This window comes from Camellia sinensis, chromosome 5, assembly GCF_055761805.1.
Source record: "Camellia sinensis isolate YWXY chromosome 5, ASM5576180v1, whole genome shotgun sequence".
Classification (NCBI taxonomy): domain Eukaryota; kingdom Viridiplantae; phylum Streptophyta; class Magnoliopsida; order Ericales; family Theaceae; genus Camellia; species Camellia sinensis.
Window position 1 is genome coordinate 135,556,697 of NC_138965.1, and position 21,163 is coordinate 135,577,859.

General features: G+C 37.8%; 2 protein-coding genes across 3 annotated transcripts; one reads left to right on the forward strand and one right to left on the reverse strand.

Moving 5' to 3' along the window:
* Positions 1-99: 99 nt before the first annotated feature.
* On the reverse strand, positions 100-11,994 carry LOC114308859 (beclin-1-like protein). 2 transcript variants are annotated; one of them, XM_028254549.2, is made up of 10 exons: positions 11,693-11,994; positions 4,879-5,228; positions 4,586-4,756; positions 3,199-3,323; positions 3,013-3,061; positions 2,266-2,424; positions 1,774-1,859; positions 1,410-1,481; positions 788-937; positions 100-536 (listed from the first exon to the last, which is right to left on the reverse strand). In XM_028254549.2, the coding sequence occupies exons 1-10, from the start codon at positions 11,847-11,849 to the stop codon at positions 299-301; spliced, it is 1,557 nt and encodes a 518-aa protein (XP_028110350.2). In that variant the 5' UTR covers positions 11,850-11,994; the 3' UTR covers positions 100-298. The 2 variants fall into 2 exon arrangements, with proteins under 2 accessions (XP_028110350.2, XP_028110351.2); XM_028254550.2 differs by lacking the exon at positions 2,266-2,424 and having other exon boundaries at positions 11,693-11,983.
* A 5,503-nt stretch (positions 11,995-17,497) lies between these two features.
* On the forward strand, positions 17,498-20,859 carry LOC114308860 (uncharacterized). The gene is made up of 3 exons (XM_082869848.1): positions 17,498-18,325; positions 19,441-20,062; positions 20,485-20,859. The coding sequence occupies exons 1-3, from the start codon at positions 17,673-17,675 to the stop codon at positions 20,629-20,631; spliced, it is 1,422 nt and encodes a 473-aa protein (XP_082725974.1). The 5' UTR covers positions 17,498-17,672; the 3' UTR covers positions 20,632-20,859.
* The last annotated feature ends 304 nt before the right edge of the window (positions 20,860-21,163 follow it).

Below are 21,163 nucleotides of genomic sequence, written 5' to 3' on the forward strand. Positions count from 1 at the left end.
AAAGCATTCATACTCTATACATCTCCATAAAAAAATAAAAAAATAAAAATAAAAAAAAGGTTTCAACCCCGGAACAAGTGAAAAATAAGCCATAAAAAATAAACAATAAATGACATTTGTTATTGAAGACTTAAAATATCCCAGACAAGTAATATGAAGGTACAAGATCCAATCGAATCCTTATATCTATTTACAATTTAGTATATTGCTTCAAATATTGTTTTACAAAAAAATCTAAAAACACAGAAACCGGTCCACTTCTGTGATTAGTTTCTGTGCATATAGAACAACTATTGTTTCAAGGGTTTTTAGAGTTCGAGTCGGCGTTATGTTTCAAGTACAAAGAGCCTGCTGCAGCCGGAACTTCATGATCAGAGACTGTCGATGACGGAAGAGGCTGGAAAGTTGTATTCCCAACAAACCAGTACAGAGTCCGCTTTAAATTCCAGAGAGTGTACTTGAGAGCTTTAGTCCAATTCTCCAGCTTGTTGAAGCTCTGTGTAATAGAGTAGTTTTCCACTCTGTCATTCTCAATCCTGCAAAAGTTAACCCTAAACTTTTACATACCATCACATATGTTACGTAGACTCAAATATAAACATGATTATTAGAATTTTACGATTCATATGATTCTATAAGAGTATAAAACCAAGTTATATGGTATCATTACATAAATATGATTCAGTATGGGCTATGGAGTATTTGATTTTCTAAAAGATATAGATCATAGCTATATATATACTTGCAAAGCTATTAATTGAATTTTCAAAGAACACAGGGGACTTACTTATAAGGCAGCTTGAAACATTTCTCAGGCGGGATGTTGCTTTCTTTATCCTTGGAATTTGCAAACTCTGCAAACTCCTTTAGACAAGTCAAGAACAATGCCATTGCTTTGTCGTAGCGAGTGCTCCAGAACAAGTTCACCGGACCAAACCTAAGAAAAACCCACATCAGTTATAAAATCTAATCATCTACAAGAGCAAAAGCAATGAGCAATGATCAGTTCTAATCATCTACAAGAGCAAAAGCAATGAGCAATGATCAGTTCTAATCATCTACAAGAGCAATGAGTTGGCTTTGAGTTCCTATTCTAGTTGTTCTATTTCTCCTGTAGTACTAGCAGAACCAGAAATAACGAATAATGAAACAATTCATATATTGACATTTCGTGCTCATTTCAAAATTTCTGCTTTTATTCCTGTCATCCGGTAACCACAGGATGATCCACAAGAAAGGTGTCAGGATTTGAACCTAAGGCATTAGTACCCAGTGCATGGTGCATTCAGTTCACACTCCTTGATTGTTTCCATAAGTACCTTCTCAAATGGCCTACCTAGATGATTGTAAGTCAATTATATAAAGCCTTAAGCGCAACTACTTGGGCATCGATCCTGCTATGTACTTACAAGTCGTAAGTAATGTTGTTGCTGTCCATTACTCGAGGATAACTCCCCATGGGAAGAATCTTTATCCGATATCTGATTACCGATAATCTAAGGATAAAAACACACGATTTTGTAAAGAAGACTTCAACAGTTAGAATCATGTGGGTCATTGGCTTCAGATCAATGAGTCTTTTATGGGTTCTATTTGACTCACAGAAGAAACAACAAAAGGTTTTTCTTAAAACATCATTTGAAAAAAGAAAAGGACGGAATTTCTTTCTTCCACAAGTTTTTGTTTATTAACTTCACAAGTACAAAACAATAAAGCAGATTGATTTCTACAAGAAACACAATAGAGATGCATGTATTCCAATAAAAAGGATACGAGAATTTTGGCCGAAAATACTGAGCCATTGTATGGAGAAGAAGGCAAGCTTGGCCCCAAGCAGCATTTATCTCGTCCCACTCGACCTAAAGCATTTCCAAAACATGGGAAACATTGTAATCAAAGTACTGCTGCAAAGATGAAGGAAGGTATAAAAAAAATAAAATCAAAATTATGAAGGGGAAACATCAAATAAGTTGTAGTTTGAAAAACTAATTACAAATCAGTGACAAACTTTATAAATATTAATAATTAAAATTATAAAAAAAGTCATGAATCTGCAATTAGTTTTTGAAAAGCCACTGAATTGTAATTTCCCCAATTATGTATAGGTGTAGGATAAGAAGCCATCTTTCTATCATGTCAAGAATGGCATCAACTGCCATTTGTTTCGACAAATAAACCCTCAAAACTATAAGCTCATAGAACATCACCGCAGGACATTACGTCCTCCTATTAAAGGACATCACATTTTGCACATAGTTTTCATACCGGAATATTAGGAAGTCTTCCCAATCGAAAGTTGTTAATTGTTCCAAATTCACCATCATACCAGATGGGGAAGGCATCATTAAGCACATTGGTTCGCTTCAACAACTCTAAATGTGCTTGTGAAACTTCAATCTTGGCCAATACTGAATCCCTCTCTTCCTGTTGGACAGAAAATCCTAGTTTAAACTTTAAAATATATGTTTTGAAAAGGGGAACATGGTTTTCAATTCCAATTATAACTAAAAAAGTCAACAAGATAGCCAAAATGGTTGACAGATGAGAATGAGACACTGAGCTGGAGTTGCCATATCAAGGCATAATCCAGTTGGCAATCATACATATTTCATGCACAACATGGAAATGATCCTTCTCCAACAGAAATTTTACTGAAACATTAATATCAACTCACACCATCATTCATTCTACCACACCCCCAATCTGAAATATCCCCTTCTTTTGCTTGGCAGGAAATTGGGAACAAGTTCACTTAAGCTGTGTTTGGATCAAAGAGAGAGTGACCGGAGCAAGGAGAGTAGGCAAATTATAGATCCAAATAGAGCCTAAAGGAAACTAATTGCCTCACCAGAGGATTTGGTTGAACCAATTCAAAGATAAGTAACTGTAGTGGCCCAAAAATATGCAGAAATTATTTATAGCTGACAAAACTTCGAACTCCAGAATAAATCTCAATGCATGCAATGATTGGAAGAAAATGACACTCAGAGAAAAGGATTAACAGCAACACACCTGATGTAAAATTAACTGAAACTGAAAATTGTTGAACTTATGCCAATACCTGATACACAAGAAAATAGCATGTTTCAAAATGAAAGGGCTTTACAAACAAAGTCATGGGTCATTTTAATACTTCATGAGAAACCATTAAAATAGGCAGATTTAGTTTAGTGAATAATTTCGTGTTAAGAAATTTACCGCTCCTCCAACTCTTTGAAGCGGCTAGATTTTAACTCCAATTCTTTCAATTCGGCAGTCACTTTCTCACACTGTTTTTCTGTCTCTTCAATTGCTGCTTCGAGTTTCCGCTCTTTTTCTTCAATCTTAAAAAAGAATCCACAGATGAAAATATAAACATAGTGAATCCAAAAGCAAAACTTTCTGCCTGAGATTTTAACTAATACCAAGAATAAACATTAATACAAGTGTGATCACTCCAAGACATACGCATCTAGGGCTCATTAATTCCAATTCTTTAATAAATTAAAGGTGACTGATAGATACATAAAGGGGAATATTGTTGGGGATCGGGGATCCCGCCCAAGACTTTCCAAAAATTATACCAAGCAGAAAAATACACCCACACTCAAGGAGACACCATATTTAACGTGGTTCGGCCTCAATGCCTACGTCCGCGGGAGAGTAGCCGGTTATCACTATAACAATTGAGAGATTATAGAAAAATTACAATAGAGGAGGAACTCACACTCTCCTCACTCACCCACTCATCCATCTCCCTCTCTCACACCGAGAGAGACGGTCTCTCCGCCTCACATCTCTCACTCTCTTTGGTTGCTCTTTCTCTCTCTCTCCCCCCTCTCTCATCCTTTCCATTTATACGCATAATGGTAGGAGAGAGAGTCTTCCATGTGAGCTGGCTGCCAGCCCTTTTCTTCTCCTTTCAGTGGCCGTCCATTACGGCTTGTCGGTTGGCACATGCTACAGCACATGGAGAAGTGAATCACCCCTCACATGGGGTGATATCTAACAAATATTTAGCATCGATAAAATTCTGGACTTCCTATGTAAGGCGAGTAGCCATTGTAGAAATAATTAGCCAACAAAAGGCTTCTAAATGAAGGTTGAAGTGCTTCGAGAAGCATTAATTTTTGCAATACTTTAAGCCCTGCTGAACAAATTTTTTTTTTTTTTTTAATTTCCTTTTCCATAGTATTGGGGGAAAATAGGAAAATAAAATAATTGTGAAATTTGCACTCAACAAAAAGAAAATACAAAACATAGATGAACAAATGATTACCCCGAAATTGGTCTCCATGACCAAAAGAAAAACTACAATGGTGATAGTTACTAATGAATTATACTTTGTATGCCTTGAACTAGTAGTGATCCAAAAAGATTGCTCAATTCACTACTCTAAGACAGCAGGTTGCCTATGCACCTATTAATTTTATGAAAAAACAAAAGCAAAACCCACAATATCATTTTATTTATCAACAACGAAAAAACAAAAACAAAAAATACCCACAAAATAGTTCATCTTCAATTTTATTTATTTGACTAAAAAAAATCTATATGTAAAAAGCAGAGTGATTTAAGCATGGGAACTGGTTATGGAAGAGTTCACCTTTAGTTTCTCCTTGAGAAAATGAGCCTCACTAACAACATTTCGTGTTTCACCCTCCAAGCGTTGAAGGCAGGCTTCATAAGCTTTGATGTCCCTGTTCACATCTTCAACCTCCTTATCAAGTTTATCGGATAATACCCTCATGCACTCTAGGCATAAAGGTTGCTCAACCTAAAACGGAAAAAGAAACAACAGACCATGTAATTTGAAAATTTTGAAAAACCAAAACAAGGTGAATATAACTCCTATTGAAGCTCGTATAGAGCCAAGAAAACGATAATAGTTATGTATACCTGCATCTGGGTCGTGGCAATATCAAATGCACGTTTGAGGACAGTTATGGTCGAGTGAAACTCAGAATTGTTTGGCTGCATAGGAGCACCCGTTCCACCCTCTTGTGATGGAAAATGGGTTCCACCTCCATCACTCTTGTACACAGATGCAGCAGGGAGAGGCAACACGACAAATGACTCTTCCAATGCCTTCCCCGACTGGCTTGCATCAGTCTGCACCCCTCCACCACGGGGACAAGGAGGTACCCCCAGTGCCTTATTTCTTTGCTTTGGCAATACAACAAATGAATGGTCCATATGTGTTGACCCCAACACACTGCCAGCACCGTGGACCGAAGAGCCCTGCATTCCTGCAATGATTTGTCCCAATTTGGATTTGAAGTGGAATTAACATATAATTTCCCTTGATATCATGATCATATTGCAATAACTAGCAGCCGGTGCGTTTCTAATTTTTTGGGTTGTTTGCTGAATGAGAAATATGAGTTGGTTTTGAAAACTGATTAGCAGTTATTAACTGAATGTGACATGTTTATTCTTTCAATTAGCAATTCTAAAGGCATTTTTAAAAATCAAAATTGTGTGACAAATATTGAAAAAACCGTAGTCCTATAAAACTTCATATACATTAGACATGTGCTAATGAGACACGAACATTGTTAACATATAATACTATATATGATAGTATATGAATATAATTGTTAAATACTATATATGATAGTATGTATAGATAGTTGTTAATATAATATGTTACCACTTATAGCATGTATATAATATAGAAAGATAGCTTTCGGTTGCTTTCGGTCGCCCACCATCTTTCGGCGTCCTTTTTCTTATTTTATTAAATTACATCATTATGATGTTTTGTATCCGAGCTCCTATATTATGGAGTCTCTATTTTGTTTCTGATATAGAGTTAATATAACAGAATTCTCTTTCAATATTACTCTCTCAACTCTCTCAATTTCTCTTTCATGGTATCAGAGCACAGGTGTTTTTCCTAAGTCTCTGCATCACATATTTTGTTCCTGACAGATTGCTGCGTACCTCGTCCTTACCTAATACACAGATTGGACCATACCACCACCTTCGTCTCTTCACGACGAAGCCAACGCCACCAGATTCATCATCATCTACGGCTGCACGTGCCTCCACGCGCCGCCAGAACATTCGGCCACGCGCTCACTCGGTTCAGACGCGCTCTACGCGCTTCCTACACTATCCGGTGCTATTGTGCGCCCCGGCACCATCCGCTAACGTGAGCCGCGTGTTTCTGACGTCAGCCGACGTCAGCCCTAGCTGCTTCCGTGCGCCGTGTGTCTCTCGCCTGCTAACGTGCGCCACGCCACTCTCTGCTAACGTGCGCTGCGCCTGTGACGTCAGCCCTGCATCATCCTGTTTGACCAGCTTCGTTGACTAATCCATTTTCTGCCTTTCTGGTCATATTTTTGGTCAGTTCACTCCTTTTCTGACTAATTTCGACCTTCTGAATTCACTAGTAACCTCATTTTTTTCAGATTCTACTTCATTTGTGCTATTTTTCTCTCATGGATCGCCTAGACTCCACTACCCACCCTATTTCCGCTATTCTTGACGGGACTAATTATGTTCTATGGGCACAAGCTATGTCTGGCTTTCTCAAAGGAAAGAAACTTTGGCGCATCATTACTGGGGATGTGTGCAAACCCGTTCCAGGGACCACAGATTCCGCTGCCACGGACTCCGCTGCCAAATATATGGACCGACTGGAAGATTGGGATAGTAAAAACTATCAGATCATCACTTGGTTTCGCAATACTTCTATTACATCTATCAGCCTTCAGTTTGGTCGGGTTCCAACTTGACTCTGCTTCCTCTCCTGCCAAAGCCATCTGGGATTTTTTACAAGAACGCTATCAGACTACTGGCCTTGCTCACCAATATCAGCTTCTGAGTCATCTTCACGGTATGCGCCAAGAAACCACTCAAACCATTAATGATTTTCTCTCCCAAATGTATTATGCTTGGGATCAGCTCGCTCTTTCTGAACCTCCATGGGACTGTACTAAGGATGCTACCTTGTTTACTACTTACTGTGACCAACAGCGCTTGGTTCAGTTTCTCATGGCTCTCACTCCTCGATTTGAGCCAGTACGCGCATCTCTCCTTCATCGAACTCCTTTACCCACTCTTGAGCAAGCAATTTCAGAACTGTTGTCCGAGGAAACTAGATTTGGTACTCTCCATCCGCACCCTGTGGACTCTGTTCTTGCCACTCCCCAGATTCGAAGTTCTCCTTCCTCACCTTCACCACAGAGGTCCAATGCCTGCAATTACTGTCACAACCGCCATCTTCCATCGACTCATCTTCTGGTTAATTGTCCAGTTCGTCTTTGTCGGTTTTGCAACAAGACTGGCCCTGGTCATCTCCAGCATTGCTTCCGCAATCCCGCCCGTACCTCTCGCAATGGTCCTTCCACTGGGAATTTTTCTCGCAGCCACTCTCACCGTTCTGGGACTCCGTTTAAACCAATACCTGCTCAACACACTGCTGCTGCTGCCTCAGAGGATTTACCTTCCTCTGTCCCTATAGACCCTTCCACTCCAGTCTTCTCTCAAACCGATGTCGCAGCCATGTTTCAACATTTTTGGCAGAATTCCGATACTCCTCCATCTACTGCTTTATCTGTCACCGCAGGTAACACTTCTTGGTACTTTGAGTCCGCTTGTTGTAATCACATGACCTTTGACCCTACTATTTTTACTCCTCTCTCTTCTCCTCCTCATGTTCCTTCTATCCATACTGCTGATGGGTCTCTTCTGTCTGTAAGTCATGTTGGTTCTGTTTCAACCTCTCACTTATCTTTATCCCATGTCTATCTTATGCCTGCTTTTACTTTAAATCTTATCTCCATTAGTCAATTATGTGAGCATGGTCTAACTGTTACCTTTTCCCGTACTGGTTGTTTGGTGCAGGACCCTCGGACGGGGCAAACTCTTGGGATAGGCCGTAAGCATGGACATCTCTACGAACTCATCCATCTTCATGTTCCAGATTCCTCTCAGATCACAGCTCCTACCACTGCTACCACTGCTCCTCCTTTATCTCCTTTTCAGCTTTGGCATTGTCGTTTAGGCCATCTTTCTGTTGGTCGTTTAAAATCTCTAATTTCCAGTGGTCATTTAGGTCATGTAAGTTCTGATGTTTTAGATTGTGTGTCCTGTCAACTTGCCAAACAACCTGCTTTGTCGTTTAATAAAAAGTGACTCTGTTTCTCTTGCACCATTTGATCTCATTCATTCTGATATTTGGGGACCTTCTCCTACTCCTACTATGGGAGGCGCACGCTATTTTGTTGTTTTTATAGATGATTTTTCCCGTTTTACCTGGTTATTTCTTATGAAAAATCGCTCTGAGCTCAAACAACTTTATTACAATTTTGCTACAATGGTTAAAACTCAATTTTCTAAAACTATTATGCTTTTTCGCTCCGACAATGCCATGGAATATAAAGATTTTGACTTTCTTTCCTTTCTTCAGAGTCATGGTACTCAACCTCATCGTTCCTGTCCCGGTACGTCTCAACAAAATGGACGTGCTAAACGGAAACATCGACATATTCTTGACACTACTCGAGCTCTCCTTCTGTCTTCCTCTTGTCCGGAACATTTTTGGGGCGAGGCAGCTCTCACTGCTGCTTACACTATCAATTGTATCCCTACACCTGTCATTACTAATCACACTCCTTATGAGCGTCTGCATGGCACCCGTCCCCCTTACACCAACCTTAGGGTCTTTGGATCTGCCTATTTTGTTCTTCTCCAACCTCATGAACGTACCAAACTTGAACCACGTTCTCGCCTTTGTTGCTTCTTACGGTATGGTATTGAACACAAGGGGTATCGTTGTTGGGATCCTCTCTCCCAGCGCCTCCGTATCTCTCGTCATGTAGTCTTTTGGGAACACAAAATGTTTTCCTCTCTCTCTCTTCCGTTTGTCCGTTCCCTCACCCTCTCTGTTTTTTACTGACCCTTCCACGGATCTGTTCTCTGATGACCTTACTCCCTCGCCCTTGCCAGCCTCTCCCGAGTTCTCTGATGGGCTTACTCCACCGCCCCTGCCGGCCTCTCTCGAGACTGCCTTGCCTTCCGGTCTGTTCCATGCCCCTTCTCACTCTGATGGTCCTGCTCTTGCTTCCTCGGGATCCTCCCCTCCTGGTGAGTCTCTCCCTCTGGCTCCTCCTGCCTCTACTCGACCACACCAGGTAACCCAGCCTTCTACTCGTCTTCGTGACTTTATTGTTGGTTCTATTGCTTTTTCCACTTATGAACCGACCTCCTATCGTGAGGCTCGCTCTAATCCTCTTTGGCAACAAGCTATGACTGATGAATTGCAGGCTTTAGACAAAACTCACACTTGGGACATTGTTGATCTTCCTCCTGGCAAGACTGCCATTGGTTGCAAATGGGTCTACAAAATCAAAACTTGTTCTGATGGATCTATTGAGCGCTACAAAGCCCGCCTTGTTGCAAAAGGCTTCAACCAAGAATATGGTATTGACTATGAAGAGACGTTTGCTCCTGTTGCTCGTCTCACCTCTGTTCGCAGCCTGATTGCGGTTGCTACCTCCCGACACTGGGATCTTTATCAAATGGACGTGAAAAATGTTTTCCTTAATGGTGTTCTTCTTGAGGAGGTCTACATGCAACCTCCCCCTGGGTCTACTTATCCCCCTCATAAAGTCTGCAAACTTCAGCGTGCTCTATATTGTCTCAAACAAGCTCCGCGCGCTTGGTTTGCCAAGTTCAGCTCCACTATTCATGACTGTGGTTTCACCCCCAGTTCTTATGATACTGCTCTTTTTATCCGCAAAACTGCTCAAGGGACCACCTTGCTTCTCCTTTATGTGGATGATATGATTATCACCGGTGACGATCTTGATGGCATTGTATGCCTTAAACAGTTTCTTAGCCATCATTTCGAGATGAAAGATCTTGGTCCTCTCAGCTATTTCTTGGGTCTTGAAATCTTCCATGATTCCACGGGGTCTTTTCTCTCTCAGGCTAAGTATACCTCTGATCTTCTCACCCGCGCTGGTCTTACGGATTGCAAGACTGCCTCCACTCCCCTGGAGTCTCAGAGTCATCTTACACCTCTTGATGGCACTCTTCTCTCTGATGCTACCCTATATCGTCAGCTGGTTGGCAGCCTTGTCTATCTCAATGTTACTCGTCCTGATATTGCCTATGCCGTTCATATTGTCAGCCAGTTTATGTCCACTCCTTGTACCCCTCATTATGCCGCATTAGTTCGTATCCTTCGTTATCTCAAAGGTACCTTGTTTCATGGACTTCATTATTCCGCCAACTCCTCTCTCCAGCTTCGTGCCTTTTCCGATGCTAATTGGGCTGGGGATCCTACTGACCGGCGCTCTACTACCGGGTTCTGCTTTTTCTTGGGTGATTCTCTTATTTCTTGGCGCAGCAAGAAACAATCTCTTACTGCTCGCTCCAGTACCGAGGCTGAATATCGTGCTCTTGCTGATACTACTCAGGAACTTCTGTGGCTTCGTTGGCTTCTTACTGACATGGGTGTTTCCCCCTCTGGTGCTACTGCCCTCTTTTGTGACAATCAAAGTGCTCTTCAAATTGCTCACAATGATGTTTTTCATGATCGCACCAAACACATTGAGATTGACTGTCATTTTATTCGTCAACACGTCACTCATGGTACTGTCCATCTCCATCCAATCTCCTCTGCTGATCAACCTGCTGATATCTTCACCAAAACCCATTCTCCTGGTCGCTTCGTTGAACTTGTCTCCAAACTCAAGTTGGTTGATGTTTGTCCTCCTTGAGTTTGAGGGGGGCTGTTAACATATAATACTATATATGATAGTATATGAATATAATTGTTAAATACTATATATGATAGTATGTATAGATAGTTGTTAATATAACATGTTACCACTTATAGCATGTATATAATATGAAAAGATAGCTTTCGGTTGCTTTCGGTCGCCCACCATCTTTCGGCGTCCTTTTTCTTATTTTATTAAATTACATCATCATGATGTTTTGTATCCGAGCTCCTATATTATGGAGTCTCTATTTTGTTTCTGATATAGAGTTAATATAACAGAATTCTCTTTCAATATTACTCTCTCAACTCTCTCAATTTCTCTTTCAAACATAATTGAAATTTTCCAATGCGGTGATAAACTTATGAGTAGAAACCCAGCTTATTCATAAACTCAAGCACATATTTCAGTAGCTTATCTAAGCAATAAATCTCAAAATTGTCTCAAAATACAGACTCAAACTGAAGGCTATAAAATCAATACAAATTACCATACCATTATACACATAAATTATAATACAAATGCGCATACATATATAAGTATAATCGGAAATTCCATCGACACGTTGAGTTAAAATGATCGAATTCATTCAGCTATCCAAACTTGATTGAACATCCATCTGAGCAAAATTATAATTCTGGCCAAATAGCCAATTTCAAAACTCACTCTCCTCCAGCAATAAATAAAATCATAAATTTTCCATTTTTCATGTTTAATAACCCGATTTTACAACAACCCAATTGGTTTCATATGATTTCAAGATCAGTTGTAACCCTTATTTCACCAAATGGTCAGTTTTGCACCAATCAAATATTCACTCGGACCATACACAACCATTTCATACATACTGTTACTATCACGAAACAAATACGATTTCATATCGAAAAATAGAACAGCTAAAGAAATCAATATTTACGAATCAATTAACAATTCGAATCAGAACCCAAAAAGAGAGAGAACAGAGAGAGAGAGACCGGAGCGAGGAGAGAAGTCGTTGAAGAACTTGTCGGAGTAAGAATCGACGCCGGCGATGCAGAGGTTGTGGCGACAGTTGTGGCAGACCCATCTCGGGAGGTTCGGGTCAACCCGTAATGGCTGACCCTTATCAGCTATATTATTGCTGGTCTCCATCAACTTGTCTCGATTCCAAATGAAAGTTTGATATCTATCGCGTATATATATATAGACAGAGAGAGAGAGAGAGAGAGTAGTTTCAGTGTTTCAGTGCTGTAAGGTACACTAACGTTGCATTTTTCTCAGTAAAAATTTTTCTCTCTCGTTTATCTGTTTTTAATTAAAAGGAGAGGATAATTTTTTTTCTTTTTTCTCCCCGTTTGTTGGACGAAAAATGTTTTGCGTGTGTAGTTTCAGTTTTTTAAATTTAATTTTTTAATAATTGAGTTTTTATTTTTTCATATTTATTTCTTTTAGTGAATATTTTTAAAATTTTTAGTATTTTTTTAATGTACCTTACTTAAATATATTTAAATAATAAAATATTTGTGAAAAAATATTTTTAAAAATTAATAAATATACAAAAATATGAAAAATATATTGTTTTCATTTTTTTTGGTATTTAGTGTATTTTTTAAAGATTTTTTCACAAATAATATATTTTTTAAGTGTATTTATGTTAAGGCCAAGTTTGGCTAACCTAAAAAAGTGCACTTATTTCATCTTTTTATTTTTTTTGGGTCACATCAATCAACATCTCCTCTCTACTTTTTCTACACATAATACAAAAAAAGTCAAAAAGTACACTTATTTAGTCTTTCCAAACTTAAGTATGTCTAAAAATTAAAAAGAATTGCTCAAAATATTAAAAAAAAATCATTGAAAATATTAAAATACAGATAATAAAAAGGTAGAATTTTTTAAAAATGAGAACCAAACAAACTAGCATTTATATATTTGGTGGTAGTGGTGGTGATGGTAGAATGAAAATGGAAGTGGAGGTAGTGGGGCGATGGCGACGGTGATGGTGGTAATAATTGTAGCGATGGTGGTGTGATAATAGAGATGAGAGTATTGATAGTAGTGTGGTGACATTAGTAAAATTTTAATTCAAAAGTTGTTTGTTAAAAGTTAAAAATATTTGTTATCTATGAAAAATATTTTTCGTTGACTTTTATTTTTCATTATACTAAATATCAAAAAATACAAAAAATATTTTTCAAAAAATATTTTCCATCCAAATATTTTTTTTTACACATTTTATTATCATTTTTTCTCATAATTTACAAAATGAATTGTTAATACTAGCATTGCTAATTTTAACATTCACCCAAAATATTGTTTTCTTGTGCTTGAAACCAATACTTCTAATTCACTAAAATTTGATGAGCTACTATAAAAAAAAAAAAATTCAAAAAATAATTCTACGACTATCATCATCTATTATATTTTATCTAGCATTTTTACATGACAAACACATACGCCATGTTTTGTTCGATTTTCATATACTTATTTCAAAAAAATATTCTAAGAAGTTAAATTAATTTTGTAAAAAAAAATTAAAAAAATAAATCAATAGCACTTATCATTTTTGTATAATTTTAAATATCTCTAAAGATACAATAATTTTTAAGAAATTGTTTGGGATGCGTTATATAAGTACAATTTTTTACTTTTTGGCTAAAAAAATAAAGAAAAAATAGATATATGTTTGAGATAACTTTTTAAATTTTTACGAAAAGATGTGTAATGAAATATTGTAGTAAAATCAAAATGACCATTCTACCCTTATTGACTTTTTGACTTCTATCTTTTTGACTTTTGGGTAATTGAATTCAAATGGCAAAATAATAATTTCGTCTTTTAAGCTTCCCCCACAAGCTTCTCCCAAATAGTATGGACTTTTTTATTTTTTTAATAACTTTTCAATTTTTTTACTTTTTTAGGTTATCCCAAACTAAGCCAATAATAAGTCCAAAAGGATTTTGACTGATGTGTTTGAGATAAATTTTGTAAAATATTTGAAATCACAAAAACATTCTTACAATATGACTCATAATAAGATAATGCGATATGTGTCAACTTTTAAATTGTTATACACAAATAATTTAAAGCTTATCTTTTTTGTCACATCACTATGAATATAAAATTATGAACCTTCGACATATTTCATAAGTTTTAGAGACAAACATAAGATTTTATTTGCCAATTATACAGTTTTATTCTATTTCAAAGTTTTTTTATATTCACATTTCAATATGAAAAAAATTGAGAGAGTTGTACAGGTTATCACAAGTGTAACAACCCTTACTTTGTCTTAGTCACGCTTACATGCATTTGCATGATCTTTGTCTTGATTAAACTTGCATCTGCAGATCTTGATTTGTTTTATCTAAGTGTTGCTTGCATGCTTTGTTCCTTGCTTATTATGTGTAAGCCGAGGTCATCTTAAGCCTACGTCACACCTTTGAACCTCTTACACCTAGGACCATCTTGGAACCACTGTGATTGACCTCCACCTTCACCCTGGCATATTGGCTGAGATGTGCATCATCTCGGCTGAGATGTTATCATCTAAGCATCCGACATCCTTGATCCTTGCACCTAGTGATCTTGTTCCTGGACTGGTATGACCTAGACCGAGGTGTGGCACATCTAGGCCGAGGTGTGGCACAACTAGGCAAAGTGTTATCCTTCCTAGCCGAGATCATTGAGACCTTATTTGCCGAAGCCCATGTCTTGATCCGAGGTCGTTGCCTTGTCAGAGTGCCCTTGTCACCTTGCTTGTTGTACACACTTTGTCATGCTCTTGTCTTGTCAGTCAGTCACCTTTTTTAGGAGAGCCAACCAGTAGTTGTCACGTGCCCTAGCAGAGGGTTAAGTCAGCCAGTAGAGTGAGAAAACATATCATTTTGTCATATCTTTGTCTTTGAAGAGAGAGAGAAGCTCTAGGAAGAGGAAGAGGAGTTTTGAGAGAGAAGTAGATTTCCAAGCTCAATCTTTAGAGTCTAAACCGTTTGATCCGAGTTTTGAGGTCAGATTCTTGATTTGCTCTTGTTGTCCTTTATGTTTATTCAATCACATTGCATGATTTAGCATGATTCGTAAGCCATGCATTGATTTAAAGTTTAGTTTTAGAAAGAGAAAATGATGTTCTTGTGTTCTTGAAGAAAAACCACGTTTTGATCCGAAGGTTTGTATCAAGGTCCATGTTTTTGTGTTTGTTTTCATAAGATCTTCAAGCATGGTTACCCAGTCCATGTTTTCCAACTCATCTCATGAAATCTCAGATTTTGAATAAAGAAGTTATGATTTTAGCATTCATGTCTTTCATGTTCTTCATGTCCATCAAGGAGGACACCTAGATTTCCAGACTTCACCTTTCCTTAAGTGTGGTCACTAAGACCCACTCTTGCCTAGATATCACACCTAGTCCAAGCATCGTATCTCACATTGGCCTGCCCTGCATGATCACTTGCACCTTAGTCTACCTTGCATGCGCACCTAGGCCTAGGAGGTCATACCTCGGCCAAGAGGTGTGAGACCTCAGCCAAAACCTAGTTGGTACCCAGCATGTTTTCTCGAAATGAAAAACATAGTTTTAACTCCCAGCACATGTTTTGCTTTGTCTTGGCTTAGTTTTGAAAGAAATGCCGAGATCATTTGCACTCAAGTAAAGCTTATTATAGGAATGCATTTTATATCCATCTTTTAGCATCTCTTCTTGACTTCTTGAAATGCATTCAATGGGGTTTTATTATGTACTTGTAGGCTTTGGATCCTCGCCTTAATCCCTACACCCGAAGAGCTATGTGAGTGGCATTTTTGATAAAATTATGTTCTAATGTTTTGATAAAAGCTTTGTTTTGGAAAAGTGTTTGTTCAAGTGTGAATGATTATCCCTAGTTTTTGTATCAAGAATTATCTTGTTTTGATGGCATTCTTGGAAAGTCCTTAATGCTAGGGGACTATAATGCAACTAGTACCCTTGTTTGAGATATCTCTCTTGCCACTGACGGTCTTGTGCGGGTGGGCTTGTCTAATCGATTCCGGGTCGATTATTCCCTTGTTTTGTCAGGAATGTCATCCCTTATATTATATTGATGCTAGTACGCATCCCTTGAAGTTTTGAAAGACTTGATAGATGAACTTGGTTCATCCCTTGATTTTGTGCAAGCTATGATATGTATTGTTTGATAAAGATCTCGGATATCATTCATTTAAACATTTATTACTAATATCATTCACTGAGTATCCAAGCTCACCCCCTCCTTATATATATGTAGGTGACGAGCAAGAAGGCGGTGACGCCTAGATGTGTTTGCAAGATGTTTTGGATTCATGTTTTGTATCATCTTGAAGATTATGCTTCTTAGTTTGTAACTCATTTCTTTTGTATATGTCAGCTTGAAAAGCCTTTTAATCAAGATGTAACATGCACTTTGTTTTATTTGTATTCAAATTGTAAAACTATGTTAAATATATGTCATCTCATTTAATCTATGCACAGTTCTTATGGACTAATTAGATTTAAATATATTACTTCCGCACATGTAGGCCCCATATGTATACTCTGATTGTGTGTGAACCCTTGTAAGTTGGCCTTTAGTAATCTCGGATTACTGGCCATCACGGCACCATTCTACTAGGGGCGGAATGGGGTCGTGACAACAAGTCTCATTTTGATAATCAGACCTATTCATTTTTTAAGACTTATTAAATAAAATATTTATATAAAAACTTAAGACAACCAAATATCGATAGTTTTATGTTTGAATCAAATTTGTATTATAAAAAATGAATAATTATTTTTAAAATTATATTTGTCGTCTATTTAAAATATATATATATATATATATATATATATATATATACTTTAAACATATAACTATCGATTTTCAATCATTTTTATTTTTGATATGAACATTCTACTCAACAAGTCCTAAAAAGTAACATTTCGAATTATCAAAATCAGTTCCAAAATTGGTTTACGAAAACAACTTGAGAGAAGTCAAACCCAATGACCTCGTTTATTTGATGGATTAAGTTTGATGAGATTTATGAATTTGGTGAGACTGATGAATGAAGGGATTATTAATTTTGTAGTATTAAAGTTGGAGATATAAAATAAAATATGTTTGTTTATGTACTTATGTGGTGATATTAATTAATTATAACTAAATCTATAAAATTACGTAAAAACTCTTCTCACATATAATATAATTTTATTGATTTTATAGAGGGGAGAGTAAAACGATAATTTACCATCAATTTGTGTAAAGGGAATTAACCATCCCAACTCTCTCATGAAAATGCTCATGCCACTGTGCCTCCGTTTAGGAAGTGGGTTGGCTTTTTAACTTTTTAACTTTTTTAGCTATTTTAGAGTTGGTTTGGGGTGTCCTAAAAAAATGCACTTTTGTCTTTTTACGAAAAGATGTGCAGAAAAGTAGAGAGGTGATGTGATGAAAAAAAGATAAAAAGACAAAAAGATGGATTATATAGTTCATGCCAAACCAACCTTTAGTCTGGGTAAAAAAGTTTGGTTTGGGAAGGATTTTTTGACTTTTTTGTGAGAGAAGAGTATAATGATTATGAGTTAGATGTGATATTTTGTTTGTAATAATTAAAATAACCTATTTTATTTTTTGTGACTATTTTATGACTATTTTAATCTCATGATATTTTATTACATACAAACATGAATTAGTAGGTTACACATGATAGGTAATCCAATCATCTTTTCCAATTCAGGTCCCACATGGTAATCCAATCATCTCTCCTAAACACCCAAACCCAAACCCGAATCCTGACCGGGTAGTCTTGAAAACCCAAACCCGATCAAAGTGCTCAGTGCTCACCTGGCCCCACATACAATATTCTAGGGCATATATAAACAGTGGAAAGAAACCGTACTCCCCCTTTTCAATTCCTCCTCTGTTTCGATTCGATCACGAGAGAGAGAGAGAGAGAGAGCTTGAATCGATCGATTGATCGATCATGGAGGAAACATACCAAGTGTACGTCAAACTCTTAAATGGAAAACACAAAGCCCTAAATTTCACATCTCCATCAATCCCAATCCTCTCCATCAAGTCTCGAATTCGCGAAATCACCCACATCCCAATCCACCACCAGCGACTCCTAACAGGCACCAAACAACTCCAAGACTCCTCCTCCCTCCTCCTCCTCAATGGGTCCTCCTCCCACCCAGTTCTCCACCTTCTCCTCCGCCTCCGCGGCGGCAAGGGCGGCTTCGGCTCCCTCCTCCGCGGCGCCGCCACCAAGGCCGGCCAGAAGAAGACCAACAACTTCGATGCTTGCAGGGACATGAGCGGGCGGCGGCTCCGCCACGTGAACGCCGAGAAGAAGCTGGAGGAGTGGAGGGCGGAGGCGGAGGAGCGGAGGCTGGAGAAGGTTGCAGAGGAGTTTATAAAGAAGAAGGAGAAAGTGGCGGCGAAGAAGGGTGGAGGAGGGAAGGGGGGGGATGCGGCGGAGAAGTATGTTGACAAGTATAGAGAGGATTCGGCTAAGTGTAGGGAAGAGGTTGAGAAGTCGGTGAGGGAAGCGATTGGGAGTCATGTGAATTTGAAGAGGAAGATTAAGGCGAAGGGATCGGATCCGAATCCGAATCCGAAGAGGTTGAAGATATGGTAAGCTTCTTCAATTCATTGTTGTCCTTAATTTCTTTTATCAAATCAATAGAGTAATTTTTTTTCATCAAATTGAGAACTTGTCAAATCCTTCATCAAATTCGAATTTGATAAAATTTTAAGAAGATGACTTTTTTATCAGAAATTTGGGATAATAGGGGAATTTTTTAAAGGGTTTTGATGAAAAGATTGGAGTAGTTCATATCAAATCAAGATATTTACTCAATGGCTTCTTCTCCATTACAATCGCACTTTGGAATTAAATTAGATGAAAAAATTGTGGACGGGTTGGAGATGCTCTTACTCCGTTGATTTGGGAAGTAAAAAAGAAAAAGGTAGGTGGAATGTGATTAAAATATATCTGCATTTCACTTTCACTTAGTTTCATGGAACTTTTCTCCTTCACTTTCTTTTTCCAAATCACTTGCCAAATCTCCCAACGCTTGGGGTTTGTTTATTTTGTGGGAAAAAATGAAATGAAAAATGAATGAAGGAACATGATAAAATTTCTAAAATATTGATTCTGCCATACTAGTAAGGTTAATGGGGCCATTATGTTTATCTGGTTATCAAGAAATTTGAGTGAAATATGTTTTTCGTATTTCAATTGCCTGAAACACTACAAATGTTTAAATACGACAATAGAAAGATTGGTGAATTAAGGTTGGTAGAGTGGTTTTGTCTTCCTTGGTCCTATAATTAGGAGAACAAGTCTTCATTATTACTTCTATATTATTATTTTTTATCCATCATGGTAAAACAGTCAAATTTGCTGTTGAGATACATATCTATACTATTAAACCTAAATGTGAGCTATTCTCCTTGAAAAATAAGTACCAAATCCCTTGGTTCAAGTCAATAAATCCAAACACAACCTAAAATTTGAGTCTTAGACTTCCCTTCGTGAAAATGGAAAGCTCCATTAGCGTGCCTAATTCAACTATTTGGTTTAGTTAAGTTGACAAAATTGACTACAGCACTATTATCAGCATATTTTTTTTTTTTGTCAGTAGCAATATATTATCAGAGATAGTTATAGCAAACTTTATAACTGAGATTTTTTGCATATGATTTGTTCATTTTTTGTGATAATCTGATTGGTTGATCTTTGTTAGGATGGGAAAGAGAAAAGTGGGTGACAGTGATAGCGACGATACGGACGAGGATGATAGTGATGATGATGAAGAGGAGGAAAATGAGAAATCCATTGTTTTAGACAATGGGAACTGTACAGTCTCAAATAAAGAAACGGAGGGTAGTTCAGATTCTGTTACTGGTGGGAAACTGGATGGAGACTCTTCTGGTGGAGGTTCATCTGAGAGTGGTTCTGAGGAAGAGAAGGAGATTGCTGTAAGGAGTGGTGAAAGTTCTGATGGAGGTCTGGTTGGTTGTGAAAACAGTGATGCTGGGGAACCAGCAATGGAGATTCTTGAAGAAAGGATAGTACAGAATGGAGCAATATCTTTCTCCAGGGGGGCAGAAGCCTTTGAGAATGAGAAGCAAGAATCTGGGGAAATTGAGTCTGGTAATCTGGAGGGAACAGAGGGTCAGCACCCAAGTGTTTCTAGCTCTGGAAAGGGGGAAGGTTTTGAATGTGGAACAAATGATGCAGAAGTCAACATTGATTCCGAATCCAAACCTGTAGTTCATGAAGAAACTGTGGTGATGAGCACTGATGTTTCAGATACGGTGAAGCCACTGAACTTCGATGAATTTAATTCAGCAGCAGAGTTGGAGGTATTATGACCAACTTTTCTTTCTGTTTATGTGTGAAGTAAATTGGTTTTGATTGCCTTGCTTTCGGATTAAACTGGGAAATTTTTTCTTAAAACAATCAAGGGACTGATGGTCTCTTCCATGAAGTTGTCAATTGCAATGCATTCTGCAAAAGAAGAAGATAATAGCCTGTTAGTTGAAACTGTGTCTGTTCTTGAACTGTGTTTATTGAATAACGTGTCTCTCTGATTTCATAATGTCCTATAGAGAGGGAAAGAAACAGCATAAAGTTATAATTTGCAAAATTTCACATTGCACTTGTAAAATTATCTTGCCAGTTTTATATTTATGATGTCTTATTGTAGTCAAGCTGACACAGGCCGTCTACTTTTGCAGCGTTGACAGCAACTAACATTTTGAATTTTTCTGGTATGATCTTTTAGGTTCTCGGTATGGAAAGGTTAAAATCGGAGCTGCAATCACGTGGGTTGAAATGCGGGGGTACATTGCAGGAGCGTGCTGCCAGGCTCTTCCTTCTCAAAACCACACCTTTGGAGAAGCTTCCAAAAAAGCTGCTTGCTAAGAAATGAGATATCACATCCCTCTGATAACTTTGTTTTTGTTGTGGGTGAATTTGTACCTTGTGATGTCCATTTTGAAGTCTCTTTACTCCTTTTTTGATTGGTCATGTAGTTTATGTATGCCTTGATGTTCATGTTGGGAACCCAGGGGAAGCAATCCGATGGGGTTCCTCTGTACTAAAACATTCCCTCACGTTCTTTTGACAATAATGGATGTATCATTGCTTATTATCACTACATCTTGATATTTTCTGCTATTTTGTTTGATGATTATAGATAGTTTTTTTTTTTAAATATAGTTTATATATCTAGCTTAGACTTAAGGGAGTAAGGCAGCTGCATTGGGTTGGTGTTAGTGTTGCCCAATCTTGCCTCTAGCAAGGATCAAATTCCCCAATCTCTCGTATGTGAGAGGGGGAGGTGCAGCTGGGCTGGAACATATTTGAAGTTAATTATGTGTTTCAATTGTATGTCAGCACTACTACTGATTATTAGCTCTTTTTGTGAAATTGTTAGTCGAAACAGTGGTGTATCAGGTACA

What these genes read in the sequence shown, in the direction of transcription:
- LOC114308859 (XM_028254549.2), bottom strand. Translation starts at nt 11,849, where the DNA reads ATGGAGACCAGCAATAATATAGCTGATAAGGGTCAGCCATTACGGGTT. An exon ending in TTGCCACGACCCAGATGCAG is followed by an intron (nt 4,757 to 4,878) that starts GTATACATAACT and finishes TTTCCGTTTTAG; the next exon opens with GTTGAGCAACCTTTATGCCT. An exon ending in AACAACATTACTTACGACTT is followed by an intron (nt 938 to 1,409) that starts GTAAGTACATAG and finishes GGTTTTTCTTAG; the next exon opens with GTTTGGTCCGGTGAACTTGT.
- LOC114308860 (XM_082869848.1), top strand. Translation starts at nt 17,673, where the DNA reads ATGGAGGAAACATACCAAGTGTACGTCAAACTCTTAAATGGAAAACAC. An exon ending in CCGAAGAGGTTGAAGATATG is followed by an intron (nt 18,326 to 19,440) that starts GTAAGCTTCTTC and finishes GATCTTTGTTAG; the next exon opens with GATGGGAAAGAGAAAAGTGG. An exon ending in ATTCAGCAGCAGAGTTGGAG is followed by an intron (nt 20,063 to 20,484) that starts GTATTATGACCA and finishes ATGATCTTTTAG; the next exon opens with GTTCTCGGTATGGAAAGGTT.